At 36.8% G+C, this 16457-nt stretch overlaps 13 protein-coding genes and 24 non-coding genes across 37 annotated transcripts, besides 1 other annotated feature; 9 read left to right on the top strand and 28 right to left on the bottom strand. All coding sequences in view use genetic code 2, as the record gives it.

Moving 5' to 3' along the window:
• Positions 1–1009: a D loop (control region).
• On the top strand, positions 1010–1078 carry BI128_gt22. Its single transcript has one exon. It is a non-coding gene; the product is annotated as a tRNA-Pro (tRNA).
• Positions 1079–1085: 7 nt separating this feature from the next.
• Positions 1086–1152, bottom strand: BI128_gt21. The gene has a single exon. It is a non-coding gene; the product is annotated as a tRNA-Thr (tRNA).
• Positions 1153–2292, bottom strand: CYTB (cytochrome b). The gene has a single exon. The coding sequence runs from the start codon at positions 2290–2292 to the stop codon at positions 1153–1155; it is 1140 nt and encodes a 379-aa protein (YP_009300410.1).
• Positions 2293–2296: 4 nt separating this feature from the next.
• BI128_gt20 lies at positions 2297–2365 on the top strand. The gene has a single exon. It is a non-coding gene; the product is annotated as a tRNA-Glu (tRNA).
• Positions 2366–2890, top strand: ND6 (NADH dehydrogenase subunit 6). Its single transcript has one exon. The coding sequence runs from the start codon at positions 2366–2368 to the stop codon at positions 2888–2890; it is 525 nt and encodes a 174-aa protein (YP_009300409.1).
• ND5 (NADH dehydrogenase subunit 5) lies at positions 2874–4691 on the bottom strand. The gene has a single exon. The coding sequence runs from the start codon at positions 4689–4691 to the stop codon at positions 2874–2876; it is 1818 nt and encodes a 605-aa protein (YP_009300408.1).
• Positions 4692–4761, bottom strand: BI128_gt19. The gene has a single exon. It is a non-coding gene; the product is annotated as a tRNA-Leu (tRNA).
• A 1-nt stretch (position 4762) lies between these two features.
• Positions 4763–4819, bottom strand: BI128_gt18. Its single transcript has one exon. It is a non-coding gene; the product is annotated as a tRNA-Ser (tRNA).
• A 1-nt stretch (position 4820) lies between these two features.
• BI128_gt17 lies at positions 4821–4889 on the bottom strand. Its single transcript has one exon. It is a non-coding gene; the product is annotated as a tRNA-His (tRNA).
• ND4 (NADH dehydrogenase subunit 4) lies at positions 4890–6267 on the bottom strand. Its single transcript has one exon. A coding segment is annotated over exon 1 (1378 nt).
• ND4L (NADH dehydrogenase subunit 4L) lies at positions 6261–6557 on the bottom strand. The gene has a single exon. The coding sequence runs from the start codon at positions 6555–6557 to the stop codon at positions 6261–6263; it is 297 nt and encodes a 98-aa protein (YP_009300406.1).
• A 1-nt stretch (position 6558) lies between these two features.
• BI128_gt16 lies at positions 6559–6624 on the bottom strand. The gene has a single exon. It is a non-coding gene; the product is annotated as a tRNA-Arg (tRNA).
• Position 6625: 1 nt separating this feature from the next.
• Positions 6626–6971, bottom strand: ND3 (NADH dehydrogenase subunit 3). The gene has a single exon. A coding segment is annotated over exon 1 (346 nt).
• Positions 6972–7041, bottom strand: BI128_gt15. The gene has a single exon. It is a non-coding gene; the product is annotated as a tRNA-Gly (tRNA).
• COX3 (cytochrome c oxidase subunit III) lies at positions 7042–7825 on the bottom strand. The gene has a single exon. A coding segment is annotated over exon 1 (784 nt).
• ATP6 (ATP synthase F0 subunit 6) lies at positions 7825–8505 on the bottom strand. Its single transcript has one exon. The coding sequence runs from the start codon at positions 8503–8505 to the stop codon at positions 7825–7827; it is 681 nt and encodes a 226-aa protein (YP_009300403.1).
• ATP8 (ATP synthase F0 subunit 8) lies at positions 8460–8666 on the bottom strand. Its single transcript has one exon. It carries the CDS (start codon positions 8664–8666, stop codon positions 8460–8462), a length of 207 nt encoding a protein of 68 aa, YP_009300402.1.
• A 1-nt stretch (position 8667) lies between these two features.
• On the bottom strand, positions 8668–8735 carry BI128_gt14. Its single transcript has one exon. It is a non-coding gene; the product is annotated as a tRNA-Lys (tRNA).
• Positions 8736–8738: 3 nt separating this feature from the next.
• On the bottom strand, positions 8739–9422 carry COX2 (cytochrome c oxidase subunit II). Its single transcript has one exon. The coding sequence runs from the start codon at positions 9420–9422 to the stop codon at positions 8739–8741; it is 684 nt and encodes a 227-aa protein (YP_009300401.1).
• BI128_gt13 lies at positions 9423–9491 on the bottom strand. Its single transcript has one exon. It is a non-coding gene; the product is annotated as a tRNA-Asp (tRNA).
• Positions 9492–9493: 2 nt separating this feature from the next.
• BI128_gt12 lies at positions 9494–9563 on the top strand. The gene has a single exon. It is a non-coding gene; the product is annotated as a tRNA-Ser (tRNA).
• Positions 9564–9565: 2 nt separating this feature from the next.
• COX1 (cytochrome c oxidase subunit I) lies at positions 9566–11107 on the bottom strand. Its single transcript has one exon. The coding sequence runs from the start codon at positions 11105–11107 to the stop codon at positions 9566–9568; it is 1542 nt and encodes a 513-aa protein (YP_009300400.1).
• Positions 11108–11115: 8 nt separating this feature from the next.
• Positions 11116–11181, top strand: BI128_gt11. Its single transcript has one exon. It is a non-coding gene; the product is annotated as a tRNA-Tyr (tRNA).
• Positions 11182–11249, top strand: BI128_gt10. The gene has a single exon. It is a non-coding gene; the product is annotated as a tRNA-Cys (tRNA).
• Positions 11250–11279: 30 nt separating this feature from the next.
• On the top strand, positions 11280–11352 carry BI128_gt09. The gene has a single exon. It is a non-coding gene; the product is annotated as a tRNA-Asn (tRNA).
• Positions 11353–11357: 5 nt separating this feature from the next.
• BI128_gt08 lies at positions 11358–11426 on the top strand. Its single transcript has one exon. It is a non-coding gene; the product is annotated as a tRNA-Ala (tRNA).
• A 3-nt stretch (positions 11427–11429) lies between these two features.
• Positions 11430–11497, bottom strand: BI128_gt07. Its single transcript has one exon. It is a non-coding gene; the product is annotated as a tRNA-Trp (tRNA).
• Positions 11498–12539, bottom strand: ND2 (NADH dehydrogenase subunit 2). Its single transcript has one exon. A coding segment is annotated over exon 1 (1042 nt).
• BI128_gt06 lies at positions 12540–12608 on the bottom strand. Its single transcript has one exon. It is a non-coding gene; the product is annotated as a tRNA-Met (tRNA).
• Positions 12609–12611: 3 nt separating this feature from the next.
• BI128_gt05 lies at positions 12612–12683 on the top strand. The gene has a single exon. It is a non-coding gene; the product is annotated as a tRNA-Gln (tRNA).
• Positions 12681–12749, bottom strand: BI128_gt04. Its single transcript has one exon. It is a non-coding gene; the product is annotated as a tRNA-Ile (tRNA).
• Positions 12750–13705, bottom strand: ND1 (NADH dehydrogenase subunit 1). The gene has a single exon. A coding segment is annotated over exon 1 (956 nt).
• A 3-nt stretch (positions 13706–13708) lies between these two features.
• On the bottom strand, positions 13709–13782 carry BI128_gt03. Its single transcript has one exon. It is a non-coding gene; the product is annotated as a tRNA-Leu (tRNA).
• BI128_gr01 lies at positions 13783–15348 on the bottom strand. The gene has a single exon. It is a non-coding gene; the product is annotated as a 16S ribosomal RNA (ribosomal RNA).
• BI128_gt02 lies at positions 15349–15419 on the bottom strand. Its single transcript has one exon. It is a non-coding gene; the product is annotated as a tRNA-Val (tRNA).
• BI128_gr02 lies at positions 15420–16389 on the bottom strand. Its single transcript has one exon. It is a non-coding gene; the product is annotated as a 12S ribosomal RNA (ribosomal RNA).
• Positions 16390–16457, bottom strand: BI128_gt01. Its single transcript has one exon. It is a non-coding gene; the product is annotated as a tRNA-Phe (tRNA).

The raw sequence follows: 16457 nt of genomic DNA, 5'->3' as shown, positions 1-16457 counted from the left end.
ATATGAATTTTTAAGAGGTGTGTTTATATAGGGTCTAGGTGAGTGGAGTAATATGTAAGTATTATTGTGTAAAGGTAGTATAATTGCTTGTAGTAATTTGATTAAAATTTATTTTGGGTTTCAATCTACTGGGGAAAGAGTTAATAAAATTTTAAGCAGATAAGAAGGTTGAAAATAGGTTTGGAGAAAGATAATTGTTTAAACGTTTATCTTGATTTAGATCTACTATGAGATTTCTGTTTTGACTCTTTTTTTGTCTATCGAGCATTAAGCCCGACTATGGCAGATAGTATATATGCAAAGCGAGAATATTGATTAATAAGTCCAGCTACAATTGAGTTGAATGGAACGAGGCCTCTGACGGCCAATGGTGAGTCCCTGCATCCCCCAAAAAATAAAACCACTAAAGGCATGACAGTGCAGTTATGTTGGGTCACGGGCTAGAATGGAACTAATCCATCGTGATGTCTTATTTAAGAGGAACGAGTGGGCGATTATGCGGTTTATGGCCCTGAGGTAGGAACCAGATGCCAGATAAAGTTCATAGTTAGCTACCCCCAAGTTAATATGGGATCAGAGCAAGAAGAGGGACACGGAGTGGGCGAGTAGATGGTTTCACGGAGGGTGGTAGATTATGAGACCAAAGTTGGAAGGGGATAGTCATTTGGATCGAGAAGGATTTATGACTAAATGTGGTATGTACCGCTAGTGATAGTAATGTGCTATGTACTGGTTACAGTTAGGTTGGTGTGACTATAGTCGTGTTGGGGAGGATTTAATGTGAAGGGATAATGTACTGTATTATGTACTACGTAAGTATTATGAACGTGCTTAATATGCATGGTGAGAGTGCTATTAATGTTGATTAAACATATAATGTCCTATGTACATGGATTAGTAATGTCATAATGGGGTAAAGCATTAAATGCACGATTTACATAGGAGGGCAAATCGTTAAATAAAAGCTAATAGTGAGATAGAAGTCAAAATTTAAGTAATTGGTCGAGTACAGGGAATAGTTTAAGTAAGAAATATCAGCTTTGGGAGTTGAAGGTGGAAAGTTTATTTTCTTCCCTGATAGGTACTGCTCTAAGAAGTTTATTACTTCATTTTTGGTTTACAAGACCAAGGTAATATTTATACTATTAGGGCTCTTCATTTAAGGAGTTTGTTTTCGATTAGGCTAACGGTTGGTAGGATTAATAGAATAATGGTGAAGTATAGAATTGATGCTAGTTGACCAATGATAGTAAATGGATATTCAACAGGTTGTCCTCCAATTCAGGTTAATGTAAATAGGTCTGCTACTAGAATTCAAAATATACATTGGCTTAGTGGTCGGAATATTATGCTTCGTTGCTTGGCTAGGTGAAGTAGTGGAAAGAGTATTAGGATAAGGATTGAGAAAACTAGGGCTAATACACCTCCTAGTTTATTAGGAATGGATCGGAGGATAGCGTAGGCAAATAGAAAGTATCATTCTGGTTTAATATGGGGTGGAGTACTTAGGGGATTTGCGGGTGTATAATTGTCGGGGTCTCCTAGAAGATCTGGCGAAAATAGAACTAATGTTATTAAAACCATAATAAGGAGAAGGGCTCCGAGGATATCTTTAATGGTGTAGTAGGGATGAAATGGAATTTTATCTGAGTCAGATATGAGGCCTGAGGGATTATTTGATCCAGATTCGTGGAGAAAAAGGAGATGGACTATAACTAGGGCTGTGATAATGAATGGGAGAATAAAATGGAATGCGAAGAATCGTGTTAGAGTAGCCTTATCTACTGAGAAACCACCTCAGATTCATTCTACTAGAGTTGTGCCGATGTAAGGGATAGCAGATAAAAGATTAGTAATTACGGTTGCCCCTCAGAATGATATTTGGCCTCAGGGGAGTACATAGCCTATGAATGCTGTAGCTATCACTATAAATAAGAGAATTACTCCGATGTTTCATGTTTCGAAGTAGGAATATGAGCCGTAGTACAACCCTCGTCCTACGTGGAGGAAAAGGCAGATAAAGAATATTGATGCACCGTTAGCGTGTATGTAGCGGATAAGTCAGCCGTAATTTACGTCTCGGCAGATGTGAGTAACTGATGAAAAGGCTGTTATGGTGTCGGATGTGTAGTGTATTGCTAGAAATAAACCAGTGAGGATTTGAATAGCTAGACAGAGGCCTAATAGGGATCCAAAGTTTCATCACGTGGAAATGTTAGATGGTGCAGGTAAATCAATAAAAGAGTGGTTAATAATTTTAATTAAGGGGTGGGTTTTGCGGATGTTTGTCATTAGCGTTTTTATAGTTGAATAACAACGATGATTTTTCATGTCATTAGTCATGGTTAGATTCCATGTAAAAATAATGACATATATTACGTATTTATTGAGTGTGTTTTTTGTTTTGGGCTTCGTGGGGTTTTCTTCAAAGCCTTCTCCTATTTATGGGGGTTTGGGGTTAATTATTAGTGGGGGGATTGGGTGTGGGGTTGTATTGTATTTTGGAGGGTCTTTTTTAGGATTAATGGTGTTTTTAATTTATTTAGGAGGTATATTAGTAGTATTTGGTTATACCACGGCTATAGCAACGGAGGAGTATCCGGAGACATGAGGATCGAATGTAATAATTTGGGGGGCTTTATTATTAGGATTTTTGATAGAGTTCATGATTGTTGTATTTATAGTCTTGTATGATGAATTAGAAGTTGTGATTGAGTTTGAGGGTTCAGAGAATTGAATAATGTTTGAGGGAGATGAATTAGGGTTAATTCGTGAGGATTCAATAGGGGTGGCGGCTATGTATAGTTATGGGAGTTGGTTGATGGTTGTGGCTGGCTGGTCATTGTTTGTTAGTATTTTTATTGTTATTGAAATTACACGTGGAAATAGAATACGGTTACGATTGCCAGGAGTGTTGAGGCTAGAAATGATATAAAGTATAGTTTGATGAGGCCTTTTTGGTTAGAGGTTGTAGTGGAGGCTTTTGAGTGGAAATTGGTAGTAGATTTAGGGATGGCTTTTTCTAATCAGATCAGGTCTAATAGGGTTGATGAGAGCTTTTGGTCTATAGTGAGATTGAGGTGAGGATTAAGTCGGTGGATAATAGTGGGAAAATATCCTAGTAAGGTTGAAAAGTTTGATAAATTTGAGTATATTTTAGTTTTAAGATAAAGGGTTATTGAGTTTAGTTCTATAGCGATTACAAATCCTAAAATGGTTACTAGTAGTGCTGTAAGTTTTAGGTAGATGGGTATGGTTAGGACCGGGACGCTTATGGGTGGGATATCAAATGAAAGGATAAATCCTGCGATGATACTGCCAATGAGCAGGCGTTTAATTGAATTAAGCAATTGAGGGTGATTTTCATTGATAGAAGTTAGTACGAAGAATCGAGGTTGTCCTATTAGAGCATAAAAGATGATTCGTGTGCTGTAAACAGCAGTTAGGGAAGTGGCAAGGAGAGTAATAGTAAGGGCTCAGGCGTTGGTATACGACGTGTTTATGGATTCGATGATTAGGTCTTTAGAGTAAAACCCGGTTAAGAAAGGAGTTCCTGTTAGTGCTAGGCTACCAATGATAAGTGATGATGAGGTAAATGGAAGGGCTTTAAATAGTCCTCCTATTTTTCGAATGTCTTGTTCATCATTTAGATTGTGAATAATTGATCCTGAACATATAAATAGTATAGCCTTAAAGAATGCGTGTGTGCAGATATGAAGAAATGCTAAGTGGGGTTGGTTAATGCCAATAGTTACTATTATTAACCCCAATTGGCTCGAGGTGGAAAATGCGATGATTTTTTTAATATCATTTTGGGTTAGTGCACAGATAGCAGTGAATAGAGTGGTAATGGCTCCTAAGCATAGAGTAAGTGTTTGAATAGTCTTGTTATGTTCTGTTAGTGGGTGGAAGCGGATGAGGAGGAAAACTCCTGCTACTACTATTGTGCTGGAGTGCAGTAGGGCTGACACAGGGGTTGGGCCTTCTATAGCAGAGGGTAATCAGGGGTGAAGACCGAATTGGGCGGATTTTCCTGTAGCAGCTAGAAGTAGTCCTAGTAAAGGAAATAAGGATACATCAGTTATAAAGAGTTGTTGAAGTTCTCACGAGTTTGAGTTAAGTAAAAATCATGCTATAGCTAAAACGAATCCGATATCCCCAATTCGGTTATATAGAATAGCTTGGAGGGCTGCTGTATTGGCGTCTGTGCGACCATACCATCAACCAATTAATAAGAAAGATATAATGCCTACTCCTTCTCAGCCAATAAATAGTTGAAATAAGTTGTTAGATGTAACTAGGATTATTATAGTAATAAGGAATAAGAGAAGATATTTGAAGAAGCGGTTGATAGAGGGGTCAGAATGTATATATCATATTGAGAATTCTATAATTGATCATGTAACGAATAAAGCTACGGGTATGAATAGTAAGGAAAAGTAATCTAGCTTAAAGCTTATTGAGAGGGTGAACGTTTGAATGGTAATTCAGTGTCAGTTTGAGATGATAAGTTCATAGTTTGAGTTGATAAATATTAGCGTTGGTATTATACAAAGTGATAATGCGCAGATAATAGAAATTTTTACGTAGTTTGGGTAGTTGTTGTGCTTATAGTGGTTAGTTATGGTAAGGAGGATGGGGAATGAGAGAGTAACAAGTGATGAAAGGATGAGTGAGGAAAATATGTTAATTACTTTTATTTGGAGTTGCACCAAATTTTTGATTCCTAAGACCAACGGATTACTGTTATCCTATAAAAGTTGAGAAAGCCGTGGGTGTAATCACGGAGGCATGAATTAGCAGTTCTTGCATACTTTCTTGGTAAATAAGAGGTTATGATTCTCTGTTGTTAGATTCACAATCTAAAGTTTTGTTTAAACTATATTTACAGTATAGGTGGCCCAGAATAATGGTGGGGTTGGTAGCTAAAACAGCAAGTGGAAAAAGATGGAGGAATATAAGTGTATTTTCTCGTGTGAAAGAAGGGTTAATATTTAATGTATGATATGTAAGTTTTCCTCGTTGTGTTATAATTAGTATATACAGTGAGTAAAGGGCTGTGATTAGTATGTTTAGGCCAGTTAAGATAATTGTAACATTTGATCAGGTGAATGATGCTATAATAATAAATAGTTCTCCGATTAGGTTAATGGAAGGGGGAAGGGCTAGATTGGTTAAAGTAGCTAGGACTCATCATGTAGTTATGAGAGGAAGGATGGACTGTAAACCTCGAGCTAGTGTTATAGTTCGACTATGAATTCGTTCGTAATTGGTATTTGCTAAGCAGAATAATATTGAAGATGTTAGTCCGTGGGCAATTATTAGTGCTGTAGCTCCTATAAAGCTTCAAGGGGTTTGAATTATGATTGCTACAATTACTAGTGCCATATGACTAACTGATGAGTAGGCAATGAGAGATTTTAGGTCTGTTTGTCGTAAGCAGATTGAACTTGTTATGATTATGCCTCATAATGATAATAAAATAAAGGGATACGCTATACTGCTTGTGATAGGATGAAGTAGAGTTGAAATTCGGATTATTCCATATCCACCGAGTTTTAGTAGGATAGCGGCTAAGACCATGGAGCCGGCAATGGGAGCCTCGACGTGGGCTTTTGGTAATCAAAGATGAAGGCCATATAGAGGTATTTTAACCATAAAAGCTATAATACATGCTAATCATAGGATATCGTTTGTTCAGGAAGTAGAGAGGATGGATGATTGATATATTGAGATAATAAAATTTAAGGTTCCTGTAGATTTTTGAATGTAGATTAATGCTACTAGTAGAGGTAAAGAGCCTACCAAGGTGTAGAATAGGAAATATAATCCTGCATTTAATCGTTCAGTCTGATTTCCTCATCGAGTAATAATGATTAGTGTAGGGATTAAGGTGGCTTCAAATAAAATATAGAATATGATTAGTTCGGTAGCAGAAAAAGTTATGATTAAGAAGGACTGTAAGGAAATTAATATAAGAATATATGACTTCTTTCGGATTAATGGTTCTTGATTTAGGTGATTTTGACTTGCTATAATTATAAGGGGTAAGAGTCAGGCTGTCAAGATTAATAAGGGAGAAGATAGGGAGTCTGTAAAAAAAGCTAATGAGAAAATTAAGTTTATATTTGTGGGGCAATTTAATGTGAAGAGAACAATTAAGCTAATTATTAGACTATGAATTGAGGGGTTGATTCAAATTATAGAAGGTTTTGAGAATCATACAAGAGGGGCAAGTAGGATTGTGGGAATAATAATTTTTAGCATTGAAGAATATTCAAGTTTTGGACGTAGTCTAGGCCATATGTATTGGATACTATTACGAGAAGGGCTAGACCTACAGCTGCTTCACATGCGGCGAATACTAGTAAGATAATGGGAATTATAAATGATAGAGAAAAATGAAAATTTATAATTAGGAGGGAGCATAGGACAAATATTGATAATATTATGCCTTCTAAACATAGAAGTGAGGATATTAAATGAGATCGGTAAATAAATATTCCTAATAGAGATATTGAATAGGCTAAAATAGTATTAAGGATAATTATAGTCATTTTGATAATTATGATAACTCATAATTTAGTGAGTCGAAATCACTTGTTTTTTTTAAACTAATTATCATATTCAATTCATTCTAGGCCTTTTTGAATTCATTCATAGGCTAATCCAAGGGTAAGGATTAGGACTAGGAATAATGCTATGGTTAATATAAGGTTAAGATTATTTGTTTGGGAGGCTCAAGGAAGAGGTAGAAGAAGAGCAATCTCTAAATCAAATAGTAGAAATGTGATTGCAACGAGGAAAAATTTTATTGAGAATGGTAAACGAGCAGATCCCATGGGGTCGAAGCCACATTCATAAGGACTTGTTTTTTCGGCGTATACGTTCAGTTGAGGTAATCAAAATGCTACAGAGATTAATAGAAGAGCGATAGAGGAGTTTATGAAGAGTGATAACATAAGATTTATTATTCTCTTCTGGGATCATTCCAGAACTAAATGATTGGAAGTCAATTGTACTAATTAATACTAAGAGAATATGAGCCTCATCAATAAATAGATACATAAAGGAAGAGTCACACGACATCTACAAAATGTCAGTATCATGCGGCTGCTTCAAATCCAAAATGGTGGTTTGATGTAAAGTGAAAATTTAGTTGGCGGATAAGACATACCAGGAGGAAGGTTGATCCAATTATGACGTGGAGACCATGAAAACCTGTAGCTATAAAAAATGTTGAGCCATATACACCATCTGAAATTGTGAAGGATGTCTCTAGGTACTCAGAGGCTTGAAGAAGGGTAAAATAAAGTCCTAATGCAATTGTAATTGATAGTGCTTGAATTATATGTTTTCGTTTTCCTTCTATTAGGCTGTGATGAGCTCAGGTAATTGAAACTCCCGAGGCTAAAAGAACAGAGGTATTTAACAGTGGTACTTCTAAGGGGTTAAGTGGATTAATCCCTATTGGAGGTCAGCAGCTGCCAAGTTCGGGGGTGGGGGCTAGACTAGAGTGATAAAAAGCTCAGAAAAATCCAGCGAAGAAGAATACTTCTGAGATAATAAATAGTACTATACCATATCGTAAGCCTTTTTGGACGGTTGATGTATGATGACCTTGGAATGTGCCTTCTCGCACAATGTCTCGTCATCATTGATATATTGTAAGGGTATTAGCTGCCAGGCCTAGAATAAGGAGAAAAGAGGAATTAAAATGAAATCATATTACTAGACCAGATGTCAGGAGTAGGGCGGACAGAGCACCTGTTAGGGGTCAGGGGCTGGGATTAACTATATGATAGGCGTGGGTTTGGTGGGTCATTAAGTATTATCGTGTAAATATAAGCTTACTAAGAGAGTGAAAACATAGGCTTGAATTAATGCGACTGCGAATTCGAGCATTGTTAGTAAAATAAGAATAATAAAGGTTAGGATGGCTGTGGGAGGACTAATTGATGATAGTACAAGAGTAGCTCCTCCGATTAGGTGTATAAGGAGGTGACCGGCTGTGATATTAGCTGTTAGTCGTACGGCTAACGCTATGGGTTGAATAAAAAGGCTAATTGTTTCAATGACAATAAGTATAGGAATTAGTGGGATGGGAGTTCCTTGAGGAAGGAAATGAGCTAAAGATGTCTTAGTCTTATGACGAAACCCAGTAATCACTGCTCCTGCTCATAGAGGGATAGCCATTCCTAAGTTTATTGATAATTGTGTTGTTGGTGTAAAAGAGTGAGGTAATAAACCTAGAAGATTAGTGGAGCCGATAAATATAATCAATGAGACTAATATTAGGGATCAAGTACGTCCTTTAGGATTGTGCATGGCCATTATTTGTTTTAATACAAGCTGAATCAGTCATTGTTGGAATGATACTAGACGGTTGTTTATCAGTCGAGTAGGTGAAGGGAAAAGTAAGTTGGGAAATATGATAATGAGAAGGACGATAGGGAGACCTATGAATGTAGGGGTAATGAAAGAGGTAAATAGATTTTCGTTCATTTTTCTTCTCAAGGAGTTTTGTACTCAATTAGTTTTATATCTTTGGGGGAAGGATTGGATGGGTAAGAGTGGTTTGAAATTTTAAGTTGAAATAAAAAGAAGAGGGTTAAAATTATTGATAAAATTGTAATAAGTCATGTAGATGTATCTAGCTGGGGCATTTCATTATGAGGAGATTTAACTCCTGGTCTTCAACTTAAAAGGTTGATGCTTATCATAGCTTCATAATGAATTTATAGCATTGATGAGGATCAGTTTTCAAAGTATTTTAATGGGACTAATTCAAGAACAATTGGTATAAAACTGTGATTTGATCCACAAATTTCGGAGCATTGTCCATAATAAAGTCCTGGTCGTGTTGATGTTAATGTAGCTTGATTAAGTCGACCTGGAATTGCATCTGTTTTTAGTCCGAGGGACGGGACTGCTCAGGAATGAAGAACATCTTCAGATGAGATTAGTATTCGTACAGGTAACTCTATTGGAAGTACAACTCGATTATCAACTTCTAGAAGTCGTAAGTCTCCTGGGGTTAAGTCTGAGGTTGGAATTATGTAAGAGTCAAAGCTTAGATCTTCATAGTCTGTATACTCATAGCTTCAATATCATTGATGGCCTATTGTTTTTACTGTTAGGGATGGGTCATTGATTTCGTCTATTATATATAAAATGCGTAGGGAGGGAAGAGCAATTAGGATAAGAATAATAGCTGGGAGGATGGTTCAAATGGTTTCTACTTCTTGAGCGTCTATAGTACTTGTGTGAGTCAATTTTGTAGTTAATATTAATGAAATAATATAAAGGACTAAAGAGCTAATTAAGAAAACAATTATAAGAGTATGGTCGTGAAAATGTAAGAGTTCTTCTATAATAGGGGATGTGGCGTCTTGAAATCCTAATTCTAGTGGGTATGCCATAGAGATATATAGGAGTCTAACCTATGAATTAACTTTGACAAAGTTATGTAATTATTTTACTAACATCTCATGAAGAAAGTCATAATGGTTATGGGGCTAGCTTGAAACTAGTTTTAGGAAGTTCGATTCTTTCCTTTCTTGATTTAAGCTTTAATATAAGTAGGCTCTTCAAATGTGTGATAGGGCGGAGGACATCCATGTAGTCATTCTAAGTTGGTTGATGTAAGTTCTACGGTGAAGACTTCACGTTTTGATGCAAATGCTTCTCAGATTATAAAAATTATAATTATAACAGCTGTTAGAGAGATAAATGAACCTATTGAAGATACAGTGTTTCATGCTGTATAGGCATCTGGATAGTCAGAGTATCGACGTGGTATGCCTGATAGTCCTAAGAAATGTTGAGGAAAGAAAGTTAAATTTACTCCAACAAATATTACAGTGAAATGAATTTTAGCTCATATATCATTTAGTGTATAACCAGAAAAAAGGGGGAATCAGTGAACAAATCCTCCTATGATGGCAAATACAGCTCCTATTGATAAGACGTAGTGGAAATGGGCTACGACATAATATGTGTCGTGTAAAACAATATCTAATGAAGAATTAGCTAAGACAATTCCCGTTAGGCCTCCTACAGTGAACAGGAAAATGAAGCCAAGTGCTCATAGTATTGCTGGTGATCATTTGATATTTCCCCCATGCAGGGTTGCTAGTCAGCTGAAAACTTTTACTCCTGTGGGAATAGCAATGATTATGGTTGCAGATGTAAAATAAGCTCGGGTGTCTACGTCTATCCCGACAGTGAATATATGATGGGCTCACACGATAAATCCAAGGAAACCAATGGATATTATAGCTCACACTATTCCTATATAACCGAATGGTTCCTTTTTACCTGAATAGTATGTTACGATGTGGGAAATTATACCAAATCCTGGGAGGATAAGAATGTAAACTTCGGGATGTCCAAAGAATCAGAATAGATGTTGATAAAGGATAGGATCTCCGCCTCCAGCGGGGTCAAAAAATGTAGTATTAAGGTTACGGTCTGTAAGAAGTATAGTAATTCCTGCTGCAAGAACTGGAAGGGACAAGAGTAGAAGTACCGCTGTAATTAGCACAGATCATACGAATAAAGGGGTTTGATATTGAGATATAGCGGGCGGTTTTATATTGATAATTGTTGTAATAAAATTAATTGCTCCTAAGATTGATGATACCCCTGCTAAGTGAAGGGAGAAGATGGTTAGGTCTACTGAGGCTCCTGCGTGGGCAAGATTTCCAGCTAGTGGGGGATATACAGTTCAACCTGTTCCTGCACCTGCTTCAACCATAGAAGAAGCAAGTAAGAGGAGAAATGAAGGGGGAAGAAGTCAGAAGCTTATATTGTTTATACGTGGAAATGCTATATCAGGAGCTCCAATTATTAGGGGTACTAATCAGTTTCCGAATCCGCCAATTATAATTGGTATTACTATGAAAAAAATTATAACAAATGCATGAGCAGTAACGATAACATTATAGATTTGGTCATCGCCTAATAGAGCTCCGGGTTGACCCAGCTCAGCTCGGATTAGTAGGCTAAGTGCAGTTCCTACTATTCCAGCTCAGGCGCCAAATAGAAGGTAAAGAGTACCAATATCTTTATGATTAGTTGAGAAGAATCAACGGTTGATGAACATAGGTAGGTGGTAAAATGGCTGAGTAAGCATTAGACTGTAAATCTAAAGACAGAGGTTGAATCCTTTTTTTACCAAGTCCTGAGGTGAATGAGTCATATTGAATTGCAAATTCAAAGGAGCAGCTTCAACTCTGCCGGGGCTTCTCCCGCCTTTTTTCTTACGGCGGGAGAAGTAGATTGAAGCCAGTTGAGTAGGGCGTTTAGCTGTTAACTAAGATCTTGTGGGTTTAAATCCCATCAGTCTAGGGATGAAGGGCTTAGCTTAATTAAAGTAATTGGTTTGCATTCAATTGATGTAAGATAGAGTCTTGCAGTCCTTAATGCAGGAATTAAGTATTGGGTACTTGCTTAGGACTTTGAAGGTCCTTGGTCTAGATTAACCTAAATTCCTAGTTTAGTAGTGTGAGGAGGGGCATTAATGGAAGAGAAAGGGTGGAAGTGATGATAAAGTTTGGTAGGAGAGGTATGGGTTTTGTGTTTTCGAATTGTCATTTTATTTTTGCGTTGTTAAATGATGGAAATAGGGTTAGGGATGTTGAATAAATAAGTCGTGTGTAGAAGTATAAATTTAGGAGTGCTAATATTGCTATTAATGTGGAAAGAATAATATTGTTGTTTGAGATAAGTTCTTTGAGAATAATTCATTTTGGTGCAAATCCTGTTAGGGGGGGTAGTCCTCCTAGCGATATTAATACAATTAAAATTATGGAAGCTAAAAGGGGAAACTTATTTCATAGATTTGATAGGGAAGTAGTAGTAGAATTTTTATAATGATAGAGAAGTATAAATATGTTGAAGGTTAGTAGGATATAGATGATTAGGTTAAATGTTGTTAAGGTTGGGTTATATGTAACGATTACTATTATTCATCCTATATGGGCGATTGATGAATATGCTAAGATTTTTCGTAGTTGGGTTTGGTTAAGTCCTCCTCAGCCTCCTAGTATAATTGACAGGGTTCCTATAAATAGTATGAGGGTAGAGTTTATGGAATAAGCGATTTGGTAAATGATGGAGATTGGAGCGATTTTTTGTCATGTTAGCATGATTAGGCCTGATTTAAGTGGGATTCCTTGGGTTACTTCTGGTACTCACAGGTGAAATGGGGCTAGTCCTATCTTTATTGAGAGTGCGATTGTAAATATGAATGATGAAATTTGATTGTGTGGGTTGGATAGGGTTCATTGACCTAAGTTTATGAAGTTAATTATTGTGCCTATTATTAGGATTATTGATGCAGTGGCTTGAATGAGAAAATATTTACATGCAGCTTCTGTGGATCGAGGATTTCCTTTGTTAATTAGAATAGGGATAATGGCTAGCATGCTTATTTCTAAGCCTACTCAAGTTAGGAATCAATGCGAACTAAAAAGTGTAATTATGGTTCCAGAAAAGAGAGTGAAATAGATTGTTGAGGAGGTTAGGGGATTAATTAGTACGGGAAGGGTATAAACCAACATTTTCGGGGTATGGGCCCGATAGCTTATTTAGCTGACCTTACTGTTTAGGATATGGTGTAAAAGGTAGCACGAAGAATTTTGAATTCTTAGGATTAGGTTCAATTCCTATAGTTCTAGAAATAAGAGGGTTTGAACCTCTATTATTTACTCTATCAAAGTAATTCTTTTATCAGACATATTTCTTAGGTTTGGGGTGGTACGCATGCAGTGATAATTGGAAGAGAGATGTGTCATATGCACAGAGCCAGAGTTAGAGGTAGAAAGTTTTTTCACAAGAGATGTATGAGTTGGTCATAGCGGAATCGAGGATAGGATGCTCGGATTCATAGAAAAGTGGAGGTTAGGATGAGTGTTTTTAGAATAAAGTTTAATGTGAAGGTTTCAGGGAAGATGGGGTCTAGTAGTGCTCCTATGAAAAGGGTGACTGTTAAAGCATTTATTGTAATGATATTAGTGTATTCGGCCATGAAAAATAGGGCGAAGGGACCGGCTGCGTATTCAACATTAAATCCTGATACAAGTTCTGATTCTCCTTCCGTTAAATCAAATGGAGCTCGGTTAGTTTCTGCTAATGTAGAAATGAATCATATTATTGCTAGGGGTCATGTTGGGAGTAAAAGTCATGTAAATTGTTGAGTAGTAATTAGTGTAGATAGGGTGAAGGACCCATTTATTAGAAGTACTGAGAGAAGGATAATTGCTAGTGTTACTTCGTACGAGATAGTTTGTGCTACGGCTCGCAAAGCTCCGATTAGGGCGTATTTAGAATTGGAGGCTCAGCCAGATCATAAGATTGCGTATACAGCTAGGCTTGAGGTGGCTAGGATAAATAGGATTCCTATATTTATGTTAATAAGGGGTTGGGGTATAGGTAGGGGGATTCACATGGTTAATGCTAGTGTTAGAGCGAGGGTGGGGGCGGTAATAAATAATATAATTGATGATGTTAAGGGCTTTATGGGTTCTTTAATGAATAGCTTTATTGCGTCAGCGAACGGTTGGAGTAAACCGTAAGGTCCAACAACGTTAGGACCCTTGCGGAGTTGCATGTACCCTAATATTTTTCGTTCGATTAGGGTAAGGAAGGCTATGGCTACTAAGATTGGAATAATCAGAAGTAGGAAGTTTACTATAAACATTAGTGTTAAGAAGAGGAGTTGAACCTCTGGAATAAAGTTTTAAGTCTTACGCAATTACCAGGCTCTGCCATCTTAACAAGCCCTACTCTAGGGCGGGTTGTTTTAATATTTAATTAAATTAAGATTATTTCATTCATTAAATTAAGGCGTAGATATATAATTGGCCTTATTTCTCTTGTCCTTTCGTACTGGGAGAAATATAATAATAGATAGAAACCGACCTGGATTTCTCCGGTCTGAACTCAGATCACGTAGGACTTTAATCGTTGAACAAACGAACCATTAATAGCGGTTACACCATTTGGATGTCCTGATCCAACATCGAGGTCGTAAACCCTAACTGTCGATATGAACTCTTGAGTAGGATTGCGCTGTTATCCCTAGGGTAACTTGTTCCGTTGATCAATAATTTGGGTCAATTAATGAGTTGTAATTTGGACATGTTATGTCTAGATTATTATCATTCGGAGGTTAGTTTGTACTCCGAGGTCACCCCAACCAAAATTTTTAGCCTATGAGCAATGATTTTAATTCCTTAGATATTGTTAGGATTGTGAGACTATTAAATTTAAGCTCCATAGGGTCTTCTCGTCTTATTAAAAAATTCCCGCCTCTTCACGGGGAGGTCAATTTCACTGATCAAAAGTAAGAGACAGTTAAACCCTCGTTGAGCCATTCATACTAGTCCTTATTTAAAGAACAAGTGATTATGCTACCTTTGCACGGTCAGGATACCGCGGCCGTTAAACGTATTGTCACTGGGCAGGCAGTGCCTCTAATACTATTAATGCTAGAGGTGATGTTTTTGGTAAACAGGCGAGGTTAGTGTTTGCCGAGTTCCTTTTACTTTTTTTAATCTTTCCCTTATGCATACCAGTGTTGGGTTAACAGTGTTATTGATAATGGTTTTATGATTTATTTAGTGTTATGAAGTTGTTAACTATCAGTGATTTATTCGATCTGATATAAGCTTATGCAGGGAGAATAATTTCTTGTTACTTATTTTAACATAATTGCTTCTATTAGAAAAATAGATTAGTCCAGTGTTGGCTTAGGAGGTTATTAAAGGAGTTAGGTATTAAGTTTTGGTAATTAGGTTAAGCTTTAACGCTTTTTTAATTGATGGCTGCTTTTAGGCCAACTATGGAGGTTGGTAGGTTTACTCTCTAATTAAGGTTTATCCTTTGACTCTAAAGAGCTGTCCCTCTTTAGAATAACATTTAAATTTACATTTGGCTTATTTGTGCTTTAGGTTAATTTAAAGTAGAACTAAAATTCTAATCTGGACAACCAGCTATAACCAGGCTCGGTAGGCTTTTCACCTCTACTTATGAGTCATTCCACTATTTTGCTACATAGACGGATGAGCTCTTGTAAGCTGCTCATAAGTAGCTCGTCTGGCTTCGGGGTGTTTGGCTTAAATTCTTTTTGTCAAGTATTTTCTGGTTAAATCATTATGCAAAAGGTAAAAGATTTAATCTTTGCTTTTTAATACTATGAATTTATTCTTTCATCTTTCCCTTACGGTACTTTCTCTATAGCTCCTAGTATAAATTTCTATCTCCTATACTTTATTTGGGTAAATGTTTTATTTATTGGGTGAATTGTAATTGGAGGTGGGAAAAGGTTGGGCTAGTATTAGTTCAAAATGTTCATAGTGAGTGAAATCTCTCGGGTGTAAGCCGGGTGCTTTAAGCTATTAAGCTACATTTTGGTTTTTCCAAACACACTTTCCAGTATGTTTACCTTGTTACGACTTGTCTCTTCTTACATATTTGGTTAAGTAAATTATTTATCATGTAGTGTGAAAATATATTTGAAGAGGGTGACGGGCGGTGTGTGCGTGCTTTATTGCCCTATTCAGTTAAGCTCTCTATTCTTAACTTACTACTAAATCCGCCTTATGCTTTGAGTTTCATAAAAGCTATCGTGAAAATTTTTCTAAGGTAATAGAAAATGTAGCCCATTGCTTTCCACCTTATAGGCTACACCTTGACCTAACGTATTAATGTAGAATTTTCTTGCTTACTGTTAGACCTTTTTAGGGTTTGCTGTAGATGGCGGTATATAGGCTGATATTTGCTAAAGGTGGTAAGGTGTATCGGGGTTTATCGATTATAGAACAGGCTCCTCTAGAGGGATATAAAGCACCGCCAAGTCCTTTGAGTTTTAGGCTGTTGCTAGTAGTACTCTGGCGAACATTCTTGTTTGTTAAATGTTTATGTTTAGGGCTAAGCATAGTGGGGTATCTAATCCCAGTTTGGGCCTTAGCTATCGTGAATTCAGACGATTTAAGATTACTTTCGCATTTGATTTTCATTATTATCAGGACTTTTTACGGTTTAATAATATTTTAATCTTATTTAATTTATCTCTTAATCACGCTTTACGCCGTGTTTTATTAACAGGGGTTAATCGTATGACCGCGGTGGCTGGCACGAAATTTACCAACCCTAGATTTAGCTTAACTTAGTCAAACTTTCGTTCATAGGCTTAATTTTAATTACTGCTGTGTCCCGTGGGGGTGTGGTGGAGCAAGGCGTTATGAGCCACTAGGATAAGTGAACTTGATGCCTGCACCTTTTGATCAGTTAATAGATATAGAGGGCATTCTCACTGGAACGGGGATACTTGCATGTATAAGTTAGCTAGGAGTTAATAAAAAGGCCAGGACCAAACCTGTATGTTTATGGGGTATAGAATACCCATCTAAGCATTTTCAGTGCTTTGCTTTTAAATAAGCTACATTAAC

Source organism: Callospermophilus lateralis, mitochondrion (genome assembly GCF_048772815.1).
Source record: "Callospermophilus lateralis mitochondrion, complete genome".
Taxonomy (NCBI): domain Eukaryota; kingdom Metazoa; phylum Chordata; class Mammalia; order Rodentia; family Sciuridae; genus Callospermophilus; species Callospermophilus lateralis.
The sequence above is the reverse complement of the archived record's forward strand: the minus strand, read 5'-3'. Positions and strand labels throughout refer to the sequence as shown.